This window comes from Scomber japonicus, chromosome 15 (genome assembly GCF_027409825.1).
Source record: "Scomber japonicus isolate fScoJap1 chromosome 15, fScoJap1.pri, whole genome shotgun sequence".
NCBI lineage: Eukaryota > Metazoa > Chordata > Actinopteri > Scombriformes > Scombridae > Scomber > Scomber japonicus.
The window spans coordinates 6,516,896-6,544,113 of NC_070592.1; the positions used below are offsets into that span (position 1 = coordinate 6,516,896).

Genomic DNA, 27,218 nt, shown 5'->3' on the forward strand with positions numbered 1-27,218 from the left:
TGAGCAGTAATATACCAGAGGTGAGATTAACCCTCACATACTATTCATATTCTGACTCATTAATTAATCTCTACACCAATGTCACTGTCAGTCATTAATAAATTAATTAATCCTTCTATTTGATTAATCTTATGGAAAAAAAGACATGCACAATCACTGTTTTATAGAATATGATAAATACAGCAACATGTTTGAATGCTGATTTTTTCATTTTCATTTTTGTACATTTGCATTTAAAAAAAAATTGTATCAGCTGCACAAAAATTTTAAATAAAAGATGCATTTTATTTCCATTTTTGTAAACTGTGGGTCACGTATGGCTAAAGGAAATGTGTATACTGTGTTCTTACAGTGTATAAATGGGTTAAAGGGTTAAAGTAAAACATATCATATTTCCAAAGCATCCCTGAATATAATTGGTTTGTTTTCCTTCTCAGCAGACTCATGTGTCAATAAGTCTCAGTGTCAGTAACCTTTTGAGCATCTGACACACTGCAGCTGAACTTATCTTGAACTCCTGACCTCTCTTGCACTGGATGTGGCTCCTCTCTCTCTCTCTCTCAGTGACATGATGACCACCACATGACCCTTCCCCCCCTTTAACCTTTGCACACACCCAGCTGCAGTGTGTGTGTGTGTGTGTGTGTGTGTATGTCTGAAGGGCTTGATACTTGACCAACAATGTGTGTTACTGTAAAGAAGAGAGAGCACTAAGCCAAATCCTCTTCCACCATCATCATGTGTTTTCATCCTTGCAGGGGAGGGAGGGAGGGAGGGTTGACTACGAGGCAAAGTGGGGGGGGAGACACACACACACTCACACTCTCACACACACACACACACACACACACACGGGGCCTAACAGTCGCCACATCTTTTCATGCGAAGAAGCTGTGCTGCTAAAACGTCAGTAATCCGTATTTATTCGCATAATTATATATATATTTAAACCGTGTAGCTAGTGCATGAGTGGTGGATAGTGAGAAAGAAGTGGATGAACCAGCAGCTTTAATGGTTTTACTCCTCTTTTCTCCTCTGTCGCTTTTCCTGCAGATGCATTCATGCTACTTAGCTTCTTAGCTTAGGTGGCTAATCTTAGCTTTAGCTTGTTTTTTTTGTTTTTTTTTAAACCATACACAGATAGACAATTAATAGAGAAAGTGTAGGCGTGTATTACACATCGTATGGGGGAAATGTGTGTGTATACCGGTGTGTATTTAGTGTTGTTATGTGTTGCTTTAATTGGCAGAGGAGTTTAAGAGCTATGTCACAGCTAATGGCTAGTTAGCATCTAGCATTAAGCAGCTGTGGTTTGTTGTCATCTCTCTTTTTGTAATAGGACGTTTTATTCACTGCTTTAACTTAATCTATCACTATTATAGCCTACTTATCCTTATAATGTGTGGTATTTGTTGCATAACCGAGTATATTTCCTCCTGTTTACTGTATCAGGCTGCTTTGCAAACTCCTTTTTTTTAATCTGCTGCTGTAAAAATTACATAAAAAACATAAATATTTCTATTGACAAGCAAATAGACAGCTAGTATACACGTGAGGGACTCTGTGGTGCTGCTTTTATGTGATTATATGGTTATTTTATTTGCAATAGGATGTTTTATTCACTGCTTTAACCTAAGCTATCACTATTATAGCCTACTTATCCTTATAATGTGTGGTATTTGTTGCATAACCGAGTATATTTCCTCCTGTTTACTGTATCAGCTGCTTTGCAAACTCCTCTTTTTTATTAATCTGCTGCTGCCAAAAAAAAAACCCATCAAATATTTCTATTGACAAGCAAATAGACAGCTGGTACACGTGAGGGACTCTGTGGTGCTGCTTTTATGTGATTAAATGTGTATTTTATTATAATAGGATACCTTATTCACTGCTTTAACTTGATCTATCACTATCAAAGCCTACCTATCCTGATAATGTGTGTTATTTGTTGCACAACAGAGTATATTTCCTCCTGTTTACTGTATCAGGCTGCTTTGCAAACTCCTCTTTTTTTAATCTGCTGCAAAAAAAAAAAATGCACCAAATCCACAAGTATTACTATTGACAAGCAAACATGCATCTGGTATGCTCTGTGGTGCTGCTTTTATGTGATTTAAATGTGTATTTTATTTGCAATAGGATGTTTTATTCACTGCTTTAACCTAATCTATCACTATCATAGCCTTACTTGTTGCATAACCCAGTATATTTCCCTTGTTAACTGTATCAGGCTGCTTTGCAAACTATGTTTCTTTTGCAAAAAATCAATTACATATTTCTATTGACAATCAAACATGCAGCTGGTATACATGTGAACTCTGTGGTGCTGCTTTTATGTGATTAAATGTGTATTTTTTTGTGCTAAAAGCAACATCTTCCTTGTGTTGGAATATTTCAGACCCTTTTTTGGTTTCCCAAAACAACTCCGGCCCGGGCCTCAGTCCGCGGTCTAGAGTTTGATATCAGGCTGTTTGAGAGTGAAGCACACCGGTGTGTAGCTGCCAGCCAGCGCCTGTAACCCCCAGCCACCATCATGGGAGACAGTAGAGGTGAGAACATGCCTCATTTTTCATTTTTTTCCACTCTTAAGTTACATGCAATGCAATGCAATGCAAAAAAAAAAGTAATGTTTAGTAAACACTGCACCTGTTAATGTTAATGTTGATATTAGCAACAGATTTAGAGGTCTTACTTGCACATTTGTCTTCATGTGTGCTGTAAAAATCAGGCCTGTGGAAGATAGTCTATTGTGAAGCAAAGACTTTTCTTAAATGATCAAATAAGTGTGTTTAAATGAACTTTGACACACAAGCACCTTAAAAGTAGGTAAGAAGCAGCACAAAGCTATTTTCCTCAAGATGACACTATGCACAAAATTATAATCTTATGTATGTTTAAATATATGTGCTAACTGTTTTTGCTTTTCTTGTATTACCTACATTATCTACTTAATGTGTGTGTGTTTTGACCTCCTGACATAATCCCCCCCCCCCAAAAGTTACACAAGTTACACGCAATGCAAAAAGAAATTTTAATGTTTCGTAAACACTGCACTTGAGATGTGCTGTGTTAATGTTAATGTTGATATATTAGCAACAGATTTAGAGATCTTACTTGGACATTTGTCTTTATCTGTGCTGTTAAAATCAGGCCTGTGGAAGATAGGGTTCATGGTGAAGCAAAGATTATCAAATAAGTGTGTTTAAATGAACTCTGACACACAAGCACTTTAAAAGTAGGTAGGTAGCAGCAAAGCTCTTCATGACTTTTTTCCCCTAAGATTCCACTATGCACACAATTATAATCTTATCTATGTTGAAATATATGTTATGTAAGTGCTAACTGTTTTTGCTTTCCTTGTATTATCTACATTATCCACTTAATGTGTGTGTTTTGTATGTTTCTAAAAGATGCACCGAGGCAAATTCCTGTCAGCTGTGTTGACATGAAAGTAAACACTGTTGATTGATTGATTGAGTTTACTTATAGTTGCATGTCTTACAGAGAGTTCAACTGTCCAAATTGCTCATCCCACCAGATTCCCATAAAGATAAAAGGGCTTAATTGAAATGAAGCAACCTATGTGTCTATAGGTCTGAATGGTTTGCCTTGAGTGATGATTTCTGTGTTGGTCCAAAACTAATTTAAATCAAGTATCAACTTCAAAATCAAGTATGAACTTAATTTAAAATACAATATCTTATCAATGTCGCTGTGTGCTTAATATGACAGTTATAATGATGTATAATGATGTGTGTACTTTTATCTGAAACACGTTACAGTAACATGAGAGTGTTGTATTATCGTGGCTCATGTCGATGCCATACGTGTTCAGGTACACACTGTGCAGTTTGACGTCAAATCGCTCGTTAATATGTGTGACAGGGGTACAACTTGTAACAGTATCAGGATTATATGTAGACACACTCTGGATAATTGAATGAGACAAGACGTGTATTCAATAATTGAAAGCATGATCCTTTGCATTTGTAAACTCTTTGTGGAGTTGGTGTATTTACATGATAGTGCGAGGCCCGCTCCCCATCAGTCACAGTTAGATGACTTGTGTGAGCCTGATGAATTTTGTTTTTCCTGTGTTGAAGGCAAGAACAGTTGATGGGATCAGACAACAAACAAGTAGACAGCCTGAAGCATTGAACATGCAGCAGCTGCAGAAGAAAGTGTCAAATAAATCACAGCAATCAAAAGAATAAATAAATAAAGCAACCAGTGTCATAAAAATATAAAGAAATTGAAGTGTGATGGGGGATTGGTGAAATTAGCCTCATGTCTTGTAACTTTCCAGCACTTGGGAACCAATATTATGTAATCTGTTATTTCATTCTTCATTAAGCTTGAACAGTAAAATGCTTCTGGATTGAGATCATAAAGTCTAAAAATACTTCTGGAAAATGTTGATTGATTTGTTCCTCGTGAATGCACAACACAGTCACAGTCAATGCACATCTTAGGTAAACGTCCCCTCAGGTACTGTGTGTCAAAAAAAGACGATGATAATTACTGACAAATGTAGAGAATAACTACTCTGCTGTGTAAGCTTTACTCGTGTAATTTCATTTGGCACCAAACTCGAGCAAATCAAATTTAAATCAGCTGTGTTTGCTTTACGCTGTGTAATGAACTGTAACATTTATTATTTAACTGATTAGATGTTGGTATCAAGACAGCACAGCAGTTGAGTTATTAATTACTATCATGCCGTTGTTGATCTAAGACGTAAAAACCCCCCCAGCATGTTATCATACCTACTTTTTGGCCTATTCCACAGTGTATAGACCACATTATACTAGCAGCATTACTGCCTTGGTAGTAATGATAATAAAACCATGGTTGAAAGAATAAAACAAATAGGGGGGAGCTTTAAGACCCTGATCAGGAGCACTTTTTGCAGGTTGCCAAATGCGATGCTTGCCAAGTCTTTTTTTTTTTTTTTTTTTTTTTTGGATCACCTGTCCTTAGCCTAACAGTTATTCTGCTGTGACGTAAACTGACTCCAGGGCTGCTTCACTCTTTTCAGATCATAGTAACCATGGTTGGTAAAGTCATACAGCTTCAGGTATCCTGCAACAGCCACCACTACTTTGTCCCCAATTATCTCCACTTGTCATCATGCAAATGATGCCGGACACTTTCCTGCTCCAAGGTTTTTTAACTCGGGGTGTTTAAGGCTGCTGAAACCACTCTGTCTGATTGGGGCCTAACAGTTTTAGCACTTTGCACTTTTTGGAAATTGACAACAGAATTAAACAAAATCTGCTCTTATTTCAAAATCATTTCTATCTTAATACCATTAGGCTTTTTTGCGCCACCTGATTTTCATTCATGTATCTTCTCACTCGGGTTGTCTCATCAGATTCCCGCAGCCCAGACAGTTCGTCTGTGTCCTCCCCCCCGTCTGGCCAGCGCTCACCCCCACTGGTTCCCTCAGCTGCAGCTTCCATGACCTCCCTTCCTCCCATCACCTCCGCCGGAGTCAACAGCCCCATCAGTAGCATTGGTTCCCCTTTCTCCGTCATCAGCTCTTCGCTAGGCTCACCCTGCCTACCCGGCACACCGTCAGTAGGCTACGGCCCCATTAGCAGTCCGCAGGTAAGAGAGGAATGCTTCATTTCATTTCAGGGATATTTCTGAACTTACTCTGTGTTTCCCTCCATAGCATTGTTTTCCTGCTCTATCACAGATTACATTTTGCTTTTATAATTACATGTACACGTTTTTTTTAGCCATAGTGTACAATTTGCGTCCATCTACAAGAAGAATGATGAAATGCATGTTAAAAAACTCTTCTTTAAGTCATTGTGTTAACTTCCTGCTCTTCCTTTCAGATCAACTCAACAGTGTCCATGTCAGGACTCCATGCAGTGAGCAGTTCAGATGATGTGAAACCTCCTTTGGGCTTGAAGCAGCTGTCAGCCCACAGCCCAGGCCCGATGCTTTCCCAGAAACGCCTTTGTTCAATCTGCGGAGACAGATCTTCTGGTGACAACACCTCCTGTTTTTGAGCTATACAGTTTAAACAGTTGAAAAGTTTTACTTGACCATGACACAAATTGGCATACCCTTTTATTTGTGTCTTTATGTTGCACTCACCATCCAGGTAAGCACTATGGTGTCTACAGCTGCGAGGGTTGTAAAGGTTTCTTCAAACGGACAGTGAGAAAAGACCTGACCTACACCTGTCGGGACAATAAAGACTGTATGGTGGATAAGAGACAGAGGAACCGCTGCCAGTACTGCCGCTACCAGAAGTGCCTGGCCATGGGCATGAAGAGAGAAGGTGAGCAACCATGTCATTTCGTCTAACCCCTCAGAAAATCACTGGTTTTCAACCCGATGTGCTCATCACTCACTCATCACAATGAGTGGTGCATTTAGACAATGATGAATTATGTGAAAAAGAGAGGAATCTTAAGTTCATGACCACGTAGCTGACAGGAAGTTCTTGTGGCCTCAATCAGCAGATAGAGTTTGGTCAGTCGTCATGGACATGCCTCGACTGAGCAAACTTCATCCCTTAATGTCTGTTAAGCTTCTTTGTCATCCAATCCAGGTCATGACATATCCAGAGCAGCAGAGTCAAGGGAAACTTAGATTCTTTAAGACGTTTCACCTCTCTTCCAAAAGGTTCAGACCTTAAGAAGTATTTTGGATGAGAGGTGAAACGTCTTACAAGAGTCTAACACAGGTCCAGTTGCCCATGACTCAGCTCTTCTGTATGTTTTCCCTAAATGAAAGCTGTGAGATGTAGGTGAGAGCTAAAGAAAACTTCCAGTAAGTAGAGTAATTTGTTAAACAAGGTCAACAATGAACCTTTAAGCTCAACTATAAACCTGAAAAAGGTTATTTATTGATAACAGAGAAGCTGAGTGTATTCAGGATAGACAGGCAAGTGTTTGATTCATCTGAGCAGCATCACTGTCATTATTTTGTATCACACACTCCAGATCTGTTTTCACAATTAATTGACAATAGTATAATTGTCCTGCAAGACTGTCACTACTAAAGAAACCTTTATTTATATTTATTAAAGTACAATTGGAAATAACTATCAAAAAGTGTTTAAAAAACTCTTAATCCAGGTGCTGGACTAAAGAGAAACTAAGTAGTCTGCACACTGAAACTCCCTTTTTAGACGCAGTTTTAAAATGTTTAACAGACTTCACATGTTGGTTAAACTACTATAAATAAATTCTCTGCTCATGGGCTGCCTCCTTCAAAGTCCACATATCAGTATGGGACACATCATTATTGGTCATTAAAGGTCGTTTAAGAAATGGTAGCCTTAATTTACCTTAAATTGGAGGACATTACTAGTGTATCATTTGGGGCCGTCAGTATCCTGAAATTCATGTTATGCCTCATTGTGTAGAATCTAAGCAGTGATCGCTAGCATTAAACATCATCTATGAATCTTTTTGCTGTTAATTGGTGTCAAAAATCTCTATTAAATCCACTGTTTTAAAATAAAAAACTATGAAAAAGTCACTGTATATATACCTGGCGATTTCTTGCTATTTCTGCTATTAGACTATAACATTGTTTACCCGCCGTGATTGAATTCTATGCAGCCAACTATTGCTCCCTCCAGTCACGCCTGCTTTAGACGACAGACGACACATTTACAAATTAGGACTAAAACTGTGCGCCGCTTCATACAAGTGTCTTAACGCTGAAAATCACGTGAGATCCAATTTAAGCCAATCAGTGTGAGATTATCTGGTGCTAAGTCTCTTTGAGTTGAGCAGTTTAGGTAAAGGCTAACTACATACGAGGTACTGTACTTTTCCCCAGATTAGATTAGGATTGAGTTCATGAGAATTTAACTGCACTAAATTTGTCATAGTTTGTTCCTAATTCAGTTTGTGTGCGACTAGTTTCTGAGACAGATTTAGTTAGTAGGAAAAGGAGCATTTTGATGGAGCCTCCATCTGTGGAAGCTCCATCAAATCAGTTGCTGTGGCAGCCTGTAAATCCTCCGTCTGACCTCAACTTTACCCAAAAAAGCTTAAATAAGATCTTATATGAATAGCAGGAAATGAATCAGTGAGTGATGCAGTCAGCGTTTGATATTTTTGATGTGCGTTCTTTTCACGCAAGAGAGGTTTTATGATATCTCTGCAGTACGGGGATAGACAGAACGAGTACAGAGTGATAGAGAGGGAGACGGGGGTGGGTAAGCCTTGTAAACACTAACCCCCTTTCCCCCTCTCTTCCTCTTTTTTTTGTTTCCTCTCGTTCTCTCTCTCCCCCCTTCTCCCTCCTTCTGTAGTGGCCAAGATGAACGACAGATGTAAGGAGAAGAGGGAGGGAGGGGTTGTGTGTCTGTGTCTGTATGAGTGAGCAAGGAGCAAAAAACAAAAAAACAAAAGAGATAATACATTGTGTATCAGTGAGAAGGAGCTAGTCTGAAATGTTTTCCGTAGTTTCTTGCCAGTGCTCAGAGGTGGACCAGTGCCAGCTCTGAATTAGTTCCCCATGTTTTTTGATCTTTATGGATCCAGGGAAAGTTTGCTGAGTATGCACACTCCTACCATACTGTATACTTACCCAGGTGCTCAGTTAGTGCAGTTTTGGACAGGCTCCCATCACAAACCCACTTCTTAAAAAATATTCATGGCCTCAGTCACACCTTTATCAAATAAGACGCAGCGATCAGTGTAGATTTACGGTGACATCGAGCAATTTAAAATCTCTGCCTCGCTTTACTGTAAGTGAACCTACCAGAACTTCTTTAATCAATTCCCAGACACATTAATGATCAATAATGGATTCATTATAGAGACAGAGCGCAATTAATTCCCGCCCACTCTGGAGGGGAAAACAATTCATCTCTCTCTCCATTGACTTTGTATTGAGTAAAGGTTTTTTCATGTCAGTTCTGTTAGCTGGCAAACTACAGAAGAATAGCTAAAGGCTGCTGTGTGGTGGGATTCTCCACCAGCAGGGTTAAGAACCCACATATAAGCTTTTATAAGCTGCTGAACCAAAGAACTGAACCTTTAAGAAGACAAAAGTGGATAACAGGAAAGACAGATCCGACCTGAGCTGCATTGACACCCTGCAGTTCAAAAACCTCCATAAAAATGACACACCTTGAAAAATGACCCTGAACACGCTGCTAGTCACAGAGAACTCATGAGGGACAAAAATAAGAACAGACATGTAATTGAAATGTATGCTGTGCTTGTAGTAGATGTTTGAATCAGCTGTAAAGCTAACTGTAAACTGAGCCTGAGTGGGAAATGATCGCATGTCTGTGACGGATGTTTAGAAACTGTTGTTGCCGTATCCAAGTGTCATACCAGCGTGTTGTACTAGCTCTACTGTAGACATGATGTCAGCCCTTGCTTCTTAATTTATTTTAATTTAATTTATCGCACATGAAAGAAAAATTAGATTAGGAGAAGAGACAGTAACCAACAAAAGAGAGATGTACAGGAGGAGTCAGTGATACTCATGTCTCGTCGGATGGCCCTCCTGTGGTGAGACATACAACATGAAAACTTATGAGTAAAGAAAAAAACTAAGGTGTTTCAAGTGTAACGAGAAAGGCGACAATTGCATTGCACATTAGCATACACAGTGTTATGTTAACAGGTTTCAGCATATGCTATAAATGACCTTTAACTCTCTGGTAGACATAGTAATAAAATAATCCTGCTGAAATTTAATATATATGAAATATAATAAAATATATATCCAATTGTTTTCCCCTCCAGTGGGCGAGTTTTTCAAAGTATGACATGTTGCGCTCTGTCTGTATTAAAATAAAACAAAATGCAAGCTTTTCCTTAATGAGATTTGTTTAAAACAATTGTTAGACTACTTTCAAATCACACCACTACACACAGATTAAAGTAAATAATGCAGTCTCTAAAATGTTCTGCTCCAAAAAATTACACATAATAATTAGATGAATGAAAATATATATGCAAAATATTACATATGAAGATTTTAATTACATATATTTAATTCGTCCGATTGCTGTTAGTAAAAATGTCTTCAGTTCATCTGATGTGGGTCAATAAACGACTCCATCCACATTTAGTGACATGTCAGCTCATCTAGAACGCCGTAAAAATAGAAAATGCAGCGCGATTGCATTGAGTCACATTCATTGTGTTTACACACACTTATATAACCTGACAGTTTTTGGCAGCACCCTGGTTTCTTAAATGTCACATATCACATATATCTGCTGGAGAACTTGACTTCCTGGCAGTGAAACCTGGGCAAAGTTTCTGTTTTCTGATTAACAGTGTTTTTGTATTTAATTAGATATCAAAACAGTTAGTTAACAAAAAATACCTGATGTCATGTTTGTCACATACTCTGCCTTGGTAGCGTGTGTGTGTGTGTGTGTGTGTGTGTGTGTGTGTGTGTGTGTGTGTGTGTGAAAAAGACTTTGACTTGATCATGAATCGCACATATGTATGTCTCTTCTTTCCCACTGTTTCCTTTTTCACATTAACTCTTTAATCTTTCCCCGTTATTTTTTTTTTTTTTTGTCTGCCAATCTATATCTCTCATTTCTCACTGTCATGGTCCACACATTTTCTTTTTTTACACCCCTAACTGTACCTCTCTCATACTTTTCCTCCACTCTTTGGTTTTCGTTGATTAATCCCTCCCGCTCACCCTCGTGCAATTTCAACACTTCACTGCTTTTCATTGTCCTGTTTTTGCTGCGTTCTTGTTGTCTTTATTTTGTCCTCTGCTCAAACCACTTCGCTCCTCCATTCCTTTTACACCTTTCCTGCTTCTGTGTTCTTCCACATTTACCTCTATTCACTCCCTCTCCTCCTCACCCACATTTTCTCTTTTGTGCTCTTTCTGCTCTTTCTTGTCCTTCATTATTTTTTCTCCTGTGCCCTTCTCTGTCCACCCCGTTTACCCCCCCCCCCCCAACCCCCCCTATTCCCCCCCGACCCCATCCCTGCAGCTGTTCAAGAGGAGCGGCAGAGGAACAAGGAGCGGGAGGGTGAAGTGGAGTCGACCAGCGTGGTGAATGAGGAGATGCCGGTGGATAAGATTTTGGAGGCTGAGATGGCCGTAGAGCAGAAGACAGAGCTGCACGCAGATGGAAGTTCAGGAGGAAGCTCTGTGAGTCGGGTGGACGATGGAAATGAAATGCAAACAAAAGAAAAAAAGGGCCTTTAAGTAGCATTTTATATGCAGAATTTGAGCAAATGAGATGTAGGCTAGTTTATAGATTTGTTGAGTTTATTCAAATACACTTTATAAATGAGCTTATATGTTTGGTGAATGCTGCAACTAACAATTATTTTTATTAAAGATTAAACTGTTGATTATTTTTCTTGATTAATCGACTGAAAATGTCTGAAAAAAGGTGAACACTGTTTCCCAAAGCTCAAGATGATTGTCCTTTTCTTTTTCGAGACCTTAATCAATTAGTCCATAACCAATATGTATTAACTATCATACGAAGACTAAATAAACCAGAATATATTCACATTTGAGAAGCTGAATTAAGAGAAAAAAGACTCAAAATGATTATTCGATTATAAAAAATAGTTGATGATGACCGTACTGTGTCTTTTAATCAAGCTGTCTGATGAAATAATAACTTAAGTCCTCTAAATCTTCTCTCTGCAGCCCAACGATCCCGTCACAAACATCTGTCAGGCAGCAGATAAGCAGCTCTTCACCCTGGTGGAGTGGGCCAAGAGGATCCCTCACTTCTCTGAGCTGCCGCTGGATGACCAAGTCATCTTGCTACGTGCAGGTAAATAGAAATTACAGGGTGGGGGCAGTATGGCAGAAAGTCTGATTATAACTACTTGCGATTTACTTATCCTAAAAATTCCTTTGTAGTATATTCAGAGCCTGAAAAGTTAAATATTTAAAGCACTTGAACTCATCATCAGTGCATCAGAGTTTCAAATTTTCAAAAATCACTGGCAGAGTTTATGTATTGTTTATATCACCAGCTGTATTGTAAATGGTTTCATGTGCATCTCTGGATATTTTTCATTGAGTTCCTACGTGACACTTGCATAAAAAATAAAAGACAGGCGAGCTGAGGGTCTAATGCTAAAGAGAATACCCTTTCCCTGGTTTTGTGCTAATCCATAGCACCATTACACTTCTCCCAGTACAGCGTGTGAAATCCATATACACTGTATATATTTAATGTGATTTTAACCCACAAAAAACACTTTCACTTACAACTACCTCGTTTCCATGCTCACATTTTATTGAATTTGGGCCATCACGTTAAGTTAATGGTCTCCCTCATGTATGTACTCACTGATGGATGAAACATTAGCAGCAACATCAATAAAATGCAATTCAATACAAAACCACGTACTGTAACTTTACTCATCACCTCTGTGAAACACTGTCGACAGAAACTTTTAACATTATCAAGATGTTTTTTTTCACAGCTCCACGGTTACCAATTTTACAATTACAAATGACAGTAGGTGTTAAATGAGTCCAGGAATATTAAGTCCTAGCAGGTATGAAACAAACTGAAAGAACTAAACTATAAAGCAGCGTAATAGTAGAATATGTATGCATTTTTGGCGCTTTTCCACTACACACTTACAGCACTACTTGTCTCGACTCAACTCGACGCGGTTCCAGGAACGACCTTTTCCATTGCAAAGAAGTACCTACTCAACGTGGGTGGGGTCGTCATAGCATGGCTACATGAAACTGCTGTGACTTCGTTTAATGCGTGACACAAACACATAAACAATGGAGGACATGGAGGCGATGGTGTACTTGCTGCTGTATGTGGCTTTCTGTCACACACAAAGCAAGCACATTGAGCCGTATGGCTGTAACACTGTTGTTGGTATTTAAAAATGGCGGGTTTGATTCTTGTGTGGGACGGCTCATGACTCTACCAGCGATAACTCTTCTGACCAATCAGTGGCCGGCAGTCTGTTGACGTCACATTTAGTATCGGCTCGGCTCGCTTGGAACCTCAGCAGAGCAGATACTAAAAAAGTAGCAGGTACCAGGTACTACCCCTAGTGGAGACACAAAGAAACCCGAGTCGAGGCGAGTCGTGCTGGAACCGTGTAGTGGAAAAGCACCATTTGATTCACTAGAAATATTGAGACACCCGACTCTTCTTGCAGGTTGGAATGAACTCCTGATTGCGTCGTTCTCCCATCGCTCCATCTCGGTGAAGGACGGGATCTTACTGGCGACCGGCCTTCACGTCCACAGGAACAGTGCTCACAGTGCGGGTGTTGGAGCCATCTTTGACAGGTAACACACAGGTTCATACAGTAGATGGACAAGTTGACAGGCATCACCACACTCTAGTGATTATTTCCCCTCCTTCTTTTTAAAGTTTGGGTGGATGGTCCAGCTGGGAGGACAGGCCACCATTTAAAATAAAACAACGACAACATACTCATTGGAGAGTTTTAGCAGTTTATGATTAAAATGATTGTTCAGAGACACATTTTTCTACTTTGAAATTGAAACTGCTCAGAGTAGATGTGCTTCAACACAATATCAGAACCACATACTCTTAGTCTGAAATAAACCCTGAAAAGCTACATAAATTACACAATTCCTTTGAATTCACCTGGTAAATCTACATCAGCGCTAAAAGTAAATGAAGAAAGAAAGATCTCTTGCCTTTATTCATCCACATGCATTTCTTTTTTTATGTGTGAGTGTGACGGTTTTACACACATTGTATTTTATTATTTTTTATTTGTTTGTAATCTAAACACGCACATGGTTCAGGTTTTAGCTGGATTATTAGGATTGGAGGTAAGATGTTAGCGTTCTGTGTCTTCATCGCTGGTTGGCTGCAGCTGCTGTGTTCTGCGTTGGCTGTGATTGGCTGAGAGACTTTTGCTTCTTTAGTATTGCCTGTAGGGTGACAGCGCATGACGGGGAGGCTGGTGACTAATAGACAAGCATGTGCACACACAAACGCGCACACATACTCAGCCGCATATAGCACATATTGCAGCATTTTGGTAATGTAATAATGGCTGGCTAATGTAGACTACTAACGTGTAAAATAGGATAGAAATGCTCCTTTAAAATTATGATAAGTACGTTAATGTAATAGTTTACATCCCATTATTGCACAGAGGGCTGGAGAAGTCGTTGGTATGAGGTTTACTATTGTGATTTCATGTCAATATAAAGAGCTTTGTTTTCTTGTGATCATAAAATAATTACAATTTTAATATAATCCAGGATAAAAATGCACATTCTGATAATTCTCTATAATTAGCAGGCGACTTTATTCTCTATAGGCTACTGTATTGTATTGATTGGTGACCACAGACACATTATCACTCCCTATAGGAATAAGTTATAGTTTATTGCAGGTGTGTCAGTTAATAACTTTTATCTGCATCATAGTTTAATGCATTTTTTTATCTAATCCATGATCACAGGAAAACAAAACAGAAAGTACAGCCATGGCCTCTGCAGCCTTCTGCATATTTGCATCAACCATCAGTAGTTACATCAAATGTAGTGTTTTTCTCTATTAACTAAAAATGTAATAACTCAAATTATTACATTACATATATATATATTATTGCATTATTATGCTATAATAAATGCTGTTTCATGCCATAATGGGATGTTTTATTATATATATTATACCAATTAGTATCTTACATCAGCACGTTTTAATATATATTATCAGTGATTTGAGTGAGACATGACTTCCTGCCTGAAGTTAAACCATGCAGATAATATTGCAAATCTTAATGAATTTTACATAAAATCCCAACCACATCACAGCGTGTCAATTCACTGTTAATTACACAGTAATTACATTGTTATAAAGGAATAATTCCACCTATGAAATCCAGTCAGGTTTTAAATTAAAGCAAGCTAACTGGGCTCATGGCGAACGGCTCAATGTTTTCTCTCTGATATTTACTTGTTTTCATAGCAGTGCTCTTTTCTAGCAGCAGGCTTCTGTTTCAGCTTGGTATCGGTTTGAAGCTACTGGATTGTATTTTAGCAGAGAGGGTGTCAATAATGAAACTCCTAATATGTAATAATTTCTTTAACACCTTGGTTGAAGTAGATTTCTTATTAGGGCGGCTGTGAAGTGCAAAACACAACAACCTCAAAGAAAACAGCTGAGCAAAGCAGAGAATACAACTACATTTCAGAAAACACAACACGAGATGTTTCATGACACAGATATGAAAAGAGAAACACTGTAAACATTTAACCTACAGGAAAGGGTGTGATCCTAAGCAGCACACTTTGACCTGCAGACCTTTTTCACAGCAGACGTTTTCAACTTGTCATTGCAGGAAAACCAAAGATGGAGGTGGTAACATTAATAATTGCTCAGTCCATACTTATGGCGCTTTTCCACTGCACAGTTCTATCACTACTCGGCTCAGCTCGACCCGACTCGACTCAGAACCTTTTCCATTACAAAAAGGTACCTACTCAACGTGGGCGGGGTCGTCATAGCACAGCTCCACAAAACTGTTGTGACTTCGTTTTCTACGCGACACAAACACATAAACAATGGAGGACATGGAGGCAGTGGTGTACTTACTGCTGTATGAGGCTTTCTGTCACACAAAGCAACAAAATTGAGCCGTATGGCTGTAACGATGTTGTCGGTATTTAAAAATGCCGGGTTTGATTCTTGTGTGGGACGGCTCATGACTCTACCAACGACAACTCTTCTGAGCAATCAGTGGCCGGCAGTCTGTTGACGTCACATTTAGTATCGGCTCGGCTCGCTTGGAACCTCAGCAGAGCAGGTACTAAAAAAGTACCAGGTATCAGGTACTATCCCTAGTGGAAACGCAAAAAAAAACTGAGTCGGGTCGAACCGAGCCGAGTCGTGCTGGAACTGTGTAGTGGAAAAGCGCCATTAATGCACTAAAACAGTGTCATGAATGGAAAATGGAAAATCTTAATGGGATTCAGCTGTTGTTAATGTTATTAATTTGCATTTCTTGACATGTCTAAACATCTGCTGTGACAAAAGGTGTGTCGTCTGCATCCTCTTCGTATCTCAGTGACATTTAGTCAGAATTCAGAAAGACAAAGACAGTTGATACCTTTTATTTTCCACTCTGTGAAATGTGTTTTCTGAAATGTTTATTTTCTGTTTTGTTGATTTTTTTTTGTGTGAACATGTTATTTATGTTGTTAATTGATTTTTCTTTAATGTTTTTTTTTTTGGTGTGTGTTTTGCACTTCAGAGTTTTCTCATGAAACGGCTACAGCTTAGTTAAACCTGCTTAAGTTTCTTTATTTAATAATTTTTGATTGAGTCACTTGTAGTTTTAAGCTGCATTAACAACATTATAGCCGGTAACACCTGTTGAAGGTATAAGGGTTAATTGCTTTTTCCAATTATGAACAGTGTTATGTGCACTAATGGGTTTCTGCTGTAAATGCATTTGGCTCATAGGATTTATCATAACCTCCTTTCTGCTTATGTTGATACATGTGAATATATACATTAGATTACAGCTTCAAGTGGTATAAAACTGATCAGTTGTTTCTCAGAGTTGCATATTTGAGTTTTGGAGCAGGATAAAATAAAGCTTGAGCCCATGTATAGTGTTAAAAAAAGAGAGTTTTTAATATATCAGAAACTAGTTTGTATCACCTCAGATTTTCAACATCAATCATGTGTAGGAACTTATAACCTGTGCAGCTGAAGGGCTCAAAACCAGCCAGAATACTGTAATAACAATGTAACTGTGTAATGACATTGTAATAACACATTGTGATTGAATACACAGGGCGCACAATGCCGAGGTTGGGGCCATATTTGACAGGTAATTACAACTTGCCACTACACAAACACTTTTTTCTTGAACCCCTCCTCTTGAGTCAACATCAAAACAATCACAGAGATTAAAAGTTGATGCGTTGAGGCTTTTCTGCAGCTTTGCCGAAGCCAGCCGGGTCTCCAACGACATCTGCCGAGAATCACTCAGCAAACTCTGGCAACGTGGTTTCGATGATGATGACAAATGGTACTTTGTTTGATTTTGAATCCAGCACCCATGTTTTTGATTGTGGCTTTGAGTGCTAAAGCTCTGGTCCAGTCACCTGCAGAGTACTTTTCATCTTACACTCATTCATCATGTGTCTTGCTGCCAAACTGAATCCTTATGGAGCCCTGCTGAAATGTGTGGGCTAGCTTTGTGAAGCTAGCTTTCTGTTAAAGTGTTAATGGTTGGATATAACTCAAAATAATGTATATCTCCAATTAGGGCTGGGCGATTATGGCAAAATTTAAAATCATGATTAATTGAACTTTTAACCTCGATTACGATTAATGAACGATTATCTCCACCCACAGTTTCTTTTGTTTTGTATTTTCCACTGCTGCCCTCACACATGAGGATCTTTAGGGAGTGAAAATAAAGATGTTTTAAGGCGTGACGCTGTGGTTAATGTCTAGTTTACTTGATTAGAACTATGTAAAGATCATGGTTTGGGTTAAAATGATCACTGGAGACAAGTTTTCTAATTCCTTAAAGATATGCAACCTTTACTGTCATGGCAACAATGAACACCACCATTAATTGACATGAGCAAGATTAAGTCGATTAGAGTTTCTAAATGTTGGTTTAGATTATTTTTCGGTTAATTGCCCAGCCCTATCTCCAATGCAGGACACTGTTTTCGGGGTCAGTTTTTGATGCTCTCTCTTTAATGATGCCTCTGTGATGGGTGGTGCCCATTTTTAAATAAACTCTCTAGGTGTGTAAAATAACTGATTTTCTCCACTTTCTCAACCAAAGCTGAATGTAACTTTTATCCTTTGTGTTGGCTGTGCATTGATACATAGATTTGGTAGTGTAGTGTATTGAAGGATTGGTCAGTGTCATTAAAATCGGACCGTAGGAGTAGCATGTAGGACTAGGAGTGGCCCAGACAAGGCCTCTTAAATCTATACGGTATACGGTGTATACCGTTTTCTGAATTTGCTGATAATGGTGGTATGAAAGGGGTAGTAGAGAGGTAGAAGAGAGTTTTTGATGGTAATCCATTTATATCGCATATTACATCTAATGCAGCATGATAACTCCAAAGTTTAGTGACATGTTATGTTGAAATATTGGTAAGATAAGTTGATAAGTCTTTGGTATTTGTTTATAACTTATCCATTTTCAAATTCTAGTTTCTACTGGCCACATGCCTTGGCCTTGAATAACAATGAGAAACCCATCTTAGATAGTTGGGTTTTGAGATTTGTGAAGCGTGTTTACAAATGTTAAGAATACTCAAACACTTGAATTCATCATGGTGTCTTTGTGCTGCCTCTTTCTTCATTCTTTCACCACAAAAACACTCTTGTGCGCTGGCGAAGGTCCCCGAAACGTTGTAAAGTATCTTCATTTAGCAAGTGAAGACAATGTGCGGGTGTCCCTTCCTCTTTTGAATATGTGCATCACTAAGTTAAAATCCGATACAGTAGTACTTTTAAAATGAGGATTTTGACTAAACCTTGTTGCATACCCTAAAACAAGCCAGTTTTGACTCATTGAAATATATTAAAGAGGCATTACCAGTAATTAAATGTGATGTTCTGGTGTCTTTATTCTTCTCTGTGAGTGAGAACATCTGTTTAATGGCTGTAATGTGTTTTGCGTTTGGTTTTAGAGCATTAAAATCTGTTTTTTGCTCCTGAATCCTGACTGACATTTACGTCAGCCTCCTTATAGTCGTCTCTTGAGGTCAAAACTAAGGCTGCGATTATTATTTTTTTGGTCTGTTAATTGTCAGAAAGTAGTGGATGATGTTAATGACAACAACAGTCAACAATCCAAAGATATTCAGTTTACTATCACAGAAGACAAGTACAGAGAAACAAGTAATGTGTCATCAAAATAGTGTGCGATTGGTTTGAATAATAGTTGCAGCTCTAGTCAACATGAAATAGTGGAAGATAGGGTTGAGCTGATAGGCGATACCATCATCGGTGGAACAGAGGAAGATATCATCCGTCTCAATGTTTCACTGTGGATGTCATTATATGCAAATTCTGTTGACGTCACCCAACCCTAGCGGGAAAAAACCTTTAAAATTAGACAGGAAACTAACCTTTTTACTCTCCAGCCTCAGTAGACTTAAAGGTTTACCAGCCACTTTGATTATCTTACACACAACAGAGTGAAGCAGCCATTGAAATGGTCAGTAGGTGAAACCAGAACCAGTCACAGCCACAACGTAACTATATCTGGTTGGCAGCAGTTTACCACCTGGGCCATTTTATGACCAGCATTTTTGTGTTTTTTTACAGAAGCAGCAGTTCAGCCATGCTCTAACTAGTGTGGACATTAAGTCTGTGTGATTATGGAGTGTGGTCCCTCTCTGTTGTTCTCACTCTCTTCTTCCCTCACTTTCTTTCTCTTGTTGCTTTTCTTGCTCTGCCACCTCGGTCTCTCTCTTGTTTTTTTTCTTCTTTCCTTTTTGCTTCTTCTCTCTTCTCTAATGTGTTGTTGCCCTTCTATCTTTTAACTGTGACCCCCCTCTTTGCTTCTCCTCTCCTCTCCTCTCCTCTCTGCAGGGTTTTGACAGAGCTTGTGAGTAAGATGAGAGACATGCAAATGGATAAGACAGAACTGGGCTGCCTGCGAGCCATTATCCTCTTCAACCCAGGTACACAGTCAGCCAGAATCTGGAAAATATCAGACACAGAAAGAAAGAGAACAAATTAATGTCTGGGGAAATTAAACATGTCAACAGATAATGTAAATGTTGTCTTCTTCACCTAAAGATGCCAAGGGTTTGTCCAACTCCAGTGAGGTGGAGCTCCTGAGAGAAAGAGTGTACGCATCTCTCGAGACTTACTGCAAACAGAAATACCCCGACCAGCAGGGCAGGTATGTTACAACACCTACACATACCCACATATAAGAGGTGAGGTCTCTGCATGTGACAGGTCTGGGTGCCTATGATGCAGAGACAGATCAACACAGTTACATAATATTGTAGCTTTAAATGTCACTGCATCACACAGCAGCTGGTTAAAGGCTGGATGTGATGCATGATGTTGTTTCCCCTGTGAGCATTTAACGAAGAGAGCAACCAAATAAAAAGTTGCCACCCAGAGAGATTGATTGATTGATTACTGCCATGGTAGCACTTACCCACTCGTCTATACATTCAATTTATATTTGAGAAAAAGCTTTGATCTCTCTGGTTCTAGTAGGACTGTTTATGTTATCACATTGTTTTAAATGTCTCTTTTGTTTTCCTATTTTTTAAGGTAAGGAATAAATGCAAAACAAGGTGTCAGGAGACTGTTGAGAGCATTGACACGTAAAGCATGAATTAAGCTTTAAGCTACGCTGTTAGACAGTGTGATACATCCTTAGATAACATCATGCATTTTGTGACATTTTGGCTCTTCAGCCCCCCCAACTTGATGCAATTTGTTCCCCTCTAATAGGTTTCTAGTACAGTAAAAATTGTGCTTTGAAGTTGAATTTAAAGATGAGACTGAAATGCCACCCACAGCCAATAAACATTTTTTGTTATACACTATATTGTGAACATCTTTATCAGTCTGTATTTGGTTAAAATCTTTCTCCCAGATTATAAAGGCAAATATGACAATTTATTACATTATATTTTCACATATTTTTAATATAAATATAAATATTTAATTGATAGATAGATGGACATTTCTCACTCTAGTCTCCTCTTCATTCTTTCCCGTGTCGTCCAGGTTTGCAAAGCTCCTCCTCCGGCTCCCAGCACTGCGCTCCATCGGTCTAAAGTGCCTGGAGCACCTGTTCTTCTTTAAACTGATCGGTGACACGCCCATCGACACCTTCCTGATGGAGATGCTGGAGGCACCTCACCAGCTCACCTAGAGGAGCCAGCCAGGTTCAGTCCGGTCAGGATCCGATGCACACCAGGATTACCTACAGCCTGCCCCCCCGTTGGGTCGCTGGCTCTTGCCATTGGGCTTCACTTAAACTGCAGCACCTGCTGGTTTTAATGTACCAGCTCTTACACTTATACACACACATACTGTAGACCTACACACACACATGTTCCCTGTCACCGGCTAATTCTCCACACACACACACACACACACTGTTATATGCAGATCCTAACTTGCAGAAATGAATCGACATGCATAACTATTACACAGGATATGGCTCTGAATGAACAGTATGCTAATACATACACACACATACATGCAAACAAACTCCTCACATTTGCACCCTCTTCTCCCATACTCAGTTTTCCCCCGTAGGGGTTAAGACTCAAGGAATATATTTCCCCTTTTTATTACAAAATTACAGCTAATGTCTTAATTTTAATTTAGCCTTCAGTTTTCACATCTTCATCTCACAGTGGGTTTTTGCTTCTGCATATCTGGTGTACTTCCCCTGTTTTTACCTGGTTACACAGCTAGCTGCACCTCTGTATATTGTATCCATCATTAGTCGGTTAGTTATCCATGTATGGTTTTAGCTTAAAATCAGGTGCGTAGCATTTCAATCAACTGTCCACCATCAAACAAATTGACTTCTTATTGGTCAGGAAGTGTCCTATAACGGACAGGCAGACACACCCTCCCAGTGAGTTCATCCAATCGTGTTAACCTTAAAATATTTTATGTTTTTTTTTTTTGAATATTCATGCTGAAACTTGTTTGAGTTTCTATCTTGAAGTACTGTACTCATGAAATGAGAGCTTTTTCCAAGGCATTGTAATCCAGGAAAAGGGGGCTGGGAGCACTTTGTTGAAAAGACAGACTTTGTCCTTCCCACCCTGATGCGCACAGTGGGCTTTGTAAGACAAGAAGAATGACTTGAATTTTCTTTTCTTTTCTTTTTTTCCTTTTGCTTTGATTTGATTTTATCCTTTTCACTACTTTGGCAGTTGGTTGGCATTTTGAACAGTTTGAGGCTCACAGAAAGTACAGCTTCATGCAAGATAAAATAGTATTTGTTTCTCTTGTATCTCCCGTTCCTCCAAATCCCCCCTTTCCTGGTGGTCATTTATGCACTTTTTGTGAGTTGTAACTGTGTAAATGTTCCTGTTTTCTCAAAATGACCATCTATTCTCAGACACCTAAGATGACCTTGAAGGTACTATGTGTAGGGTTTTCTCATTATTGCATCAATTTCAAATCAGATGAAATGATTTGATTTAGGCTTTGCAGAATAATTTGCTACTTCCTGTACAGATGATAACCAGGTTTGGGAATTAACACTAGCCACCAATCAAATAGTTGAAACTGTTGGCTGGCAGCAGGTATGTTAACTTGTTCCAACAGTCCAGCTGATAGTCGACTATTATGATAGGTAGCTCTTTATTCCAAAAATCTGCTTTGTATCAGCTGTCCGTTGGCCACAGAAGAGGAGAATAATCTTCTGTGTAGCACTGGCCAACCTGTAGCGGTGTTGTGAGTAAATAAATTAGTCTAGTTTTGACCTTTCTTCGCCGCAGCTATGGAAGTGTCCTTGTACAAGTTACTGAACGAACCAGTATGTGAGGCATTGCTTTGCATTCAAGATGCTGCACTCTGTCCTCCTTTTCAAAACGAGGTGCAAAAACTGAATTTTTAGTGCAACACACACACACAAAAAGAACAGCAGAGATGGTAAATATAAAGATTAGAAGTGATTCTACAGTGGCAATAATGCAACATCTCATTTCACCAAGTAGTCAGTCAGTGATACTACTACTACTTTAACCCATCGTTCATGGATGGATCATCAGCTGCAGATATCAATTCTTAAAACAAAAGCACCAGTGTTTGACTCGCAGAGGATGTTTTGTGTGCCATGTTACTGTATCGCAATAATGAAATGAATTAGTTCTATTTAATGGAAATCCTACACTTACTACCTGCAGCTTTGAAAACTTTATTCAGTGTGTATCAGCTCAATGCTTGCGACTTTTGTACAGTAGATGTAAATAATAGAAGAAAGAGAAAAAAAAAATCACACAGGAGTCATGCAGAAACAAAGGCCTGTTCACACTCATGTGAATGTGAAATATATGGCTCTAACAAAATTTGAAAAGCTCTATTTTTTTGCTGTCGAATCAACATTAGACTCGCCTTCCGTGTATTGACGTCACCATTAAATTATTATTGAGCCCAGGGCCAAAACCACACCTCACTGCTGCTTTTGCACCAACTTCTGCCAATGTTTCCTGATGTTCTTGGTAATTGATTGGCTGGATGTTATTGACAATGGCACTTGACATTTACTGTGATTGAAAAATTGTGGGCAACTGAATCTGAGCATTGCATTAAGAAGTCAAATGCAGCTACCACATGATCAGGATATATGAACTATGAATTAAACCGTCTACAACATGCTCCAAGTTGATCAATACTGGGGTACACATTAAGACTTTATTGCCGTTTTTTGTTAGTAAAGTATTTAAAGGAGTGTTGAAGTTCAGAAGTATATTTAGCCTTCTTATTAGTCACTGCATTTCATACAAAAAATTCGTAACGTACATTTTGCAGTATCATTCTACAGGGAAGAGGTACAGTTGTCCTCTACCAGGTGCTAAATAACTGATGTGGTCTTTTTAGTTTGAGACTTGCACATTTACATCAATGCAAATACACAAGATAGATCAAGACAGCCATTTCTCCACCACAGGTCTGCTTAACATTTTTTATTTTATTTGTTACTTTATGACCCCTAACTTTATTGCAGACTTCCAGCTATGGAAAATGAACACCAGCTAAGTGCTTGTACATTTTGGCTGTGGTGGATAAGTCTCTGTACGTTACCAGACACAGCTTAGAGTCTTTTGTATTTTAGAAAGGCTGGTGGAAACGGTGAGAGTAGCCGTTTAATTTCGGGGGTCCGCCCACCCGCCTGCTACTTTGACCACATTTGAGCAATGAGCTTCCTGCCCTGCAGATAGTCCAAATACTTCTACTCAGAGACGATCCTCGGCCTCCCCCCATGTGATGTGGACAATGGAGGCCGACAGTTAAAGATGACCTGTGAGACAGGTGGTTCTTTTGAACACGTCAATTAGTTGGTCTAACCATAGAGTTTGGTGTTGTTTCATTTTTTTTCTCCACTCATGCATGCGTACGGCCATCTAAAAAAAAAAAGTAGTCTCCAGATGTCCATTCATTTCATACATGCAGAGGAAAGTCAGCCCCGCGTACACCGTTACTGCCTCATTTTGGTGTTTGTTAGCGTGGAATAGCCAGGTGCAACTGATGCTTTGAGTGAAAAGCACCAACACCTGCTTGAATTCTTATACTGTATATTCTACCGTTCGGTCTCAGTGCTTTAGCAGACTGAATTGGTTCAGACGAGCCAATAAGAGCAGTTTTGAGACTTAAGTGAAAAAAAGATTTTGTGGCAACCGGGCTTTGAGACACTTTCTCAGTCTTTTTGTTGTTGGAGCATATCTCTAGATTAGAGGTAAGATAACCTTTAAAAGTGCAACCCAAAATGAGATTTTGAGAGTAGCCTGACTTTCGTATGTGCGCTTTTGTAAATAATCTTACCTTCTGTTTGGTTGGTAGCTCAGCATCTTTATCTGCAGGATTTCTTTTTTTTTTAATGTTTGGAGCTTCCTCTGTTGAATGTTTCAGCTTGCTGCTACAGCATCACGTTTAAAGCCGGGGATGGGAATGATTACAGAATCATTCAAGTGCTGAGTGACGCCTTTATCTATGTTAAGAATATCACAAACGTAACACAATTGTCTGAGCAAATGCCAATCCTTTGTTGACGATTCATCAAAAATCAACATATGCAACTTGTATATTCATATTGTGGTAACGTGATTAAGCAGTCGTCATGCAATATGCACATTATGTTTCTGGCATTTGTCATTTTTTAGCTTTTAGTCTGTTACATCAGTTAATAATAATAACTGGCATTGAAATTATTTAGTTTCCATCCCTCCATATAACAGCAATGCATTTTAAGTTTTGCTATGCCATGTTCGTATTTCTTTACATTTTTGCTTTGAGCTTAGGTCATTTGAAGATGAAAAAGCAAGAGCTGGTGGTTGGGTGTCTTCTTTTTTTCCATTCTTTCTTTTTGTTTTTTGCATTTGTTATAAGGTAAGTGTGGCCACATGTGTTATACTTTAAGACACGTGTGTGTGAAATCTGTCTGCAGCTACCTTTTGACTGGCAGATACTGTAGCTTCGGCTGTGACGTGCTGAGCGCTGTTTAATTGAATTTGTCGTGCAACATAATAAAAAGGATGCACAGAGGAATTAGGAGCCAGGCTGGAGGAGTGATTTAAAACTGGCTTTGTTGACCTGATGCTTTATCGACACAACTCAGCCTCCTCCCTTCATTCACTTTGCCCCGTCTCCACTGCTTTTCTTTAAGTTTTAGTTTTAGTTTTAGTTTTTTTAAACTGAAACGCTTATTCACTCGCCCACGTTGGCTGAAAACGTCTTGGGCTTTTTGTGTTGGAAATGGACTTGTAACCTAAAAACTTGCCGATTCTTCTTTGGACTGTTTGAAAAGGATGTGAAGCTTTTCTTGAATCAAACATATGGAGAGCTGTAAGGAAGGGATTCAGTACTGTGTGTCCCTCTTTGCTTAACTTTACTTGACGGCAGAGCAGCGACGATCTGCGGTCGCCGTGGGAGACCGCCGGATCGCACCGCAACGCCCACAAAAATGTTTGTCGTTGCAACCGTGTGCACTCAAGGCAGACGCATGCTGTGACCTTTTGACTGTGTAGCAGTATTGTTGTCGCCGTCTTTGTTACATTTTTGAAATTACTCGCTTTTTGAAAATAAAGACATTAATTAAATATGCTTTTTTTTTCTTTCTTTTTAATGGATCGCAGGCTGTGACTGAAGAATTGATCATTGTGTATAGATTAGATATCAGGGTGGCATTTTGACCTATTGACACAGGCCCCCTGGAGCCGAGGCCCATCCCATTATGATCAATGAGGCGCAGTGTGTGCTATGCAGCCTTGAAACCACCACCCTCACTGGTTTATTTATCACTGCCAAGCTGTTAGCGGATGTGGCCGTTTTAAATGCAGGGCCACTCTGTGCCCAGTGCTTGTTTTGTCATATATGTTGTGATTATTGTGCGGCGTACTAAAGAGTGTGCGCTAACCTTGCCCTGTGTAGTGCATACTAAAGAGGGGCCCTAATAGGAATGGAATGACAGCTCGTGTGGAGAGGGGAGAACTGGTCTTAGGAGAGATGAGTAGACCAGTGTGTGGCCCCCTCTGGGTGCTCAAGCTGTGCATTGGTGCTTTTTTTTTTTTCTTTCTTTTTTTTTTAAGGGTTCCCCAGTCTGAAAACTTTGGTTTCCAAGACACAGGGAAATGCATATATGAGTGAAATGCAAATAAGGAATGGTTTGACCAGCCTAGCCCTTGCCCTACACCTAGACCTGCTCTTCTTGAGCTGCATTTGGTTGGGTGTTTTCTGCATCCAGGTCCAACTGCAACGTTTTGTGTGTTTACTGTGTCAGGATCACGTGTGGCTCTAGCTGGATATGACCAGCAATAAAAAAACAAAACCCTCAGAATCAGTTCTAGATTAAGAGGGAGAAACTGTGGCTCTAATTGTAGACACGCAGTGTTAAAGGCCACCGTCGAAATCCACACGTCTGGTTTGCAGACAACAACCCGCCCCCCTGAGCAGGATCTAGATACATTGAATGAACTTGATGGGAGGCGTCAACTTACTATTATAGCATTGGAGGTTGTTGTTGTTGTTGTTGGTTTTAAAGGTTGGAGGAATTGTGAAGGGTTGGTTAGAGAGAAGGAGGGAGGAAAAAGAGGGCAGGGACTTAAAGAACTCTGATCAGGTGTTTATTTGTCGATCAAGAAGAAAAACAGAAAAAAAAGACTTTTTTTCCAGTAGATCCTAGAATCTTCCTTAATGTTTACTCTTCACCTAAACAAAATTCACACTGTTTCTTTATCTCGTTTCCTGTCTCCCTCTTCTCTGACTATGCTATTCATCTTTTGTTTATTACAAAGTATTAAACAAATACAAGAACTGTAAAATCTGAATGGAATCTATCACTCTTATTTTTAATTTCTTCATTCTTTTTTTTCTTTTCCTTTTTTTTTTCTTGTGTCTGTTCTTTGTCCCGTTTGTATCCTACTCCATTGTACATGTGGAGCTGATTGACTTATTGTGTGCTTCGGGGATTGAAAGAAGATAAAAAAAAAAAAAATCTGAATAATTTTTTTCAGTCATTAATTCTGAATCTTGTTTCTGTTTGTTGTATCAT

At 39.2% G+C, this 27,218-nt stretch overlaps 1 protein-coding gene across 3 annotated transcripts; it reads left to right on the forward strand.

The window, feature by feature from the left end:
* Positions 1-845: 845 nt before the first annotated feature.
* Positions 846-26,996, forward strand: rxrba (retinoid x receptor, beta a). Of its 3 annotated transcripts, XR_008322990.1 has the most exons (14): positions 846-906; positions 2,399-2,549; positions 5,375-5,610; positions 5,847-6,000; positions 6,119-6,298; positions 8,291-8,311; positions 10,964-11,124; positions 11,638-11,767; positions 13,134-13,266; positions 16,767-16,802; positions 19,547-19,638; positions 19,757-19,862; positions 20,711-26,569; positions 26,628-26,996. XR_008322990.1 is itself a non-coding variant. In XM_053334689.1 (13 exons), the coding sequence occupies exons 2-13, from the start codon at positions 2,534-2,536 to the stop codon at positions 20,856-20,858; spliced, it is 1,413 nt and encodes a 470-aa protein (XP_053190664.1). In that variant the 5' UTR covers positions 846-906; positions 2,399-2,533; the 3' UTR covers positions 20,859-26,996. The 3 variants fall into 3 exon arrangements, 2 of the variants coding, with proteins under 2 accessions (XP_053190664.1, XP_053190665.1); XM_053334689.1 differs by having other exon boundaries at positions 20,711-26,996; XM_053334690.1 differs by lacking the exon at positions 8,291-8,311 and having other exon boundaries at positions 20,711-26,996.
* The last annotated feature ends 222 nt before the right edge of the window (positions 26,997-27,218 follow it).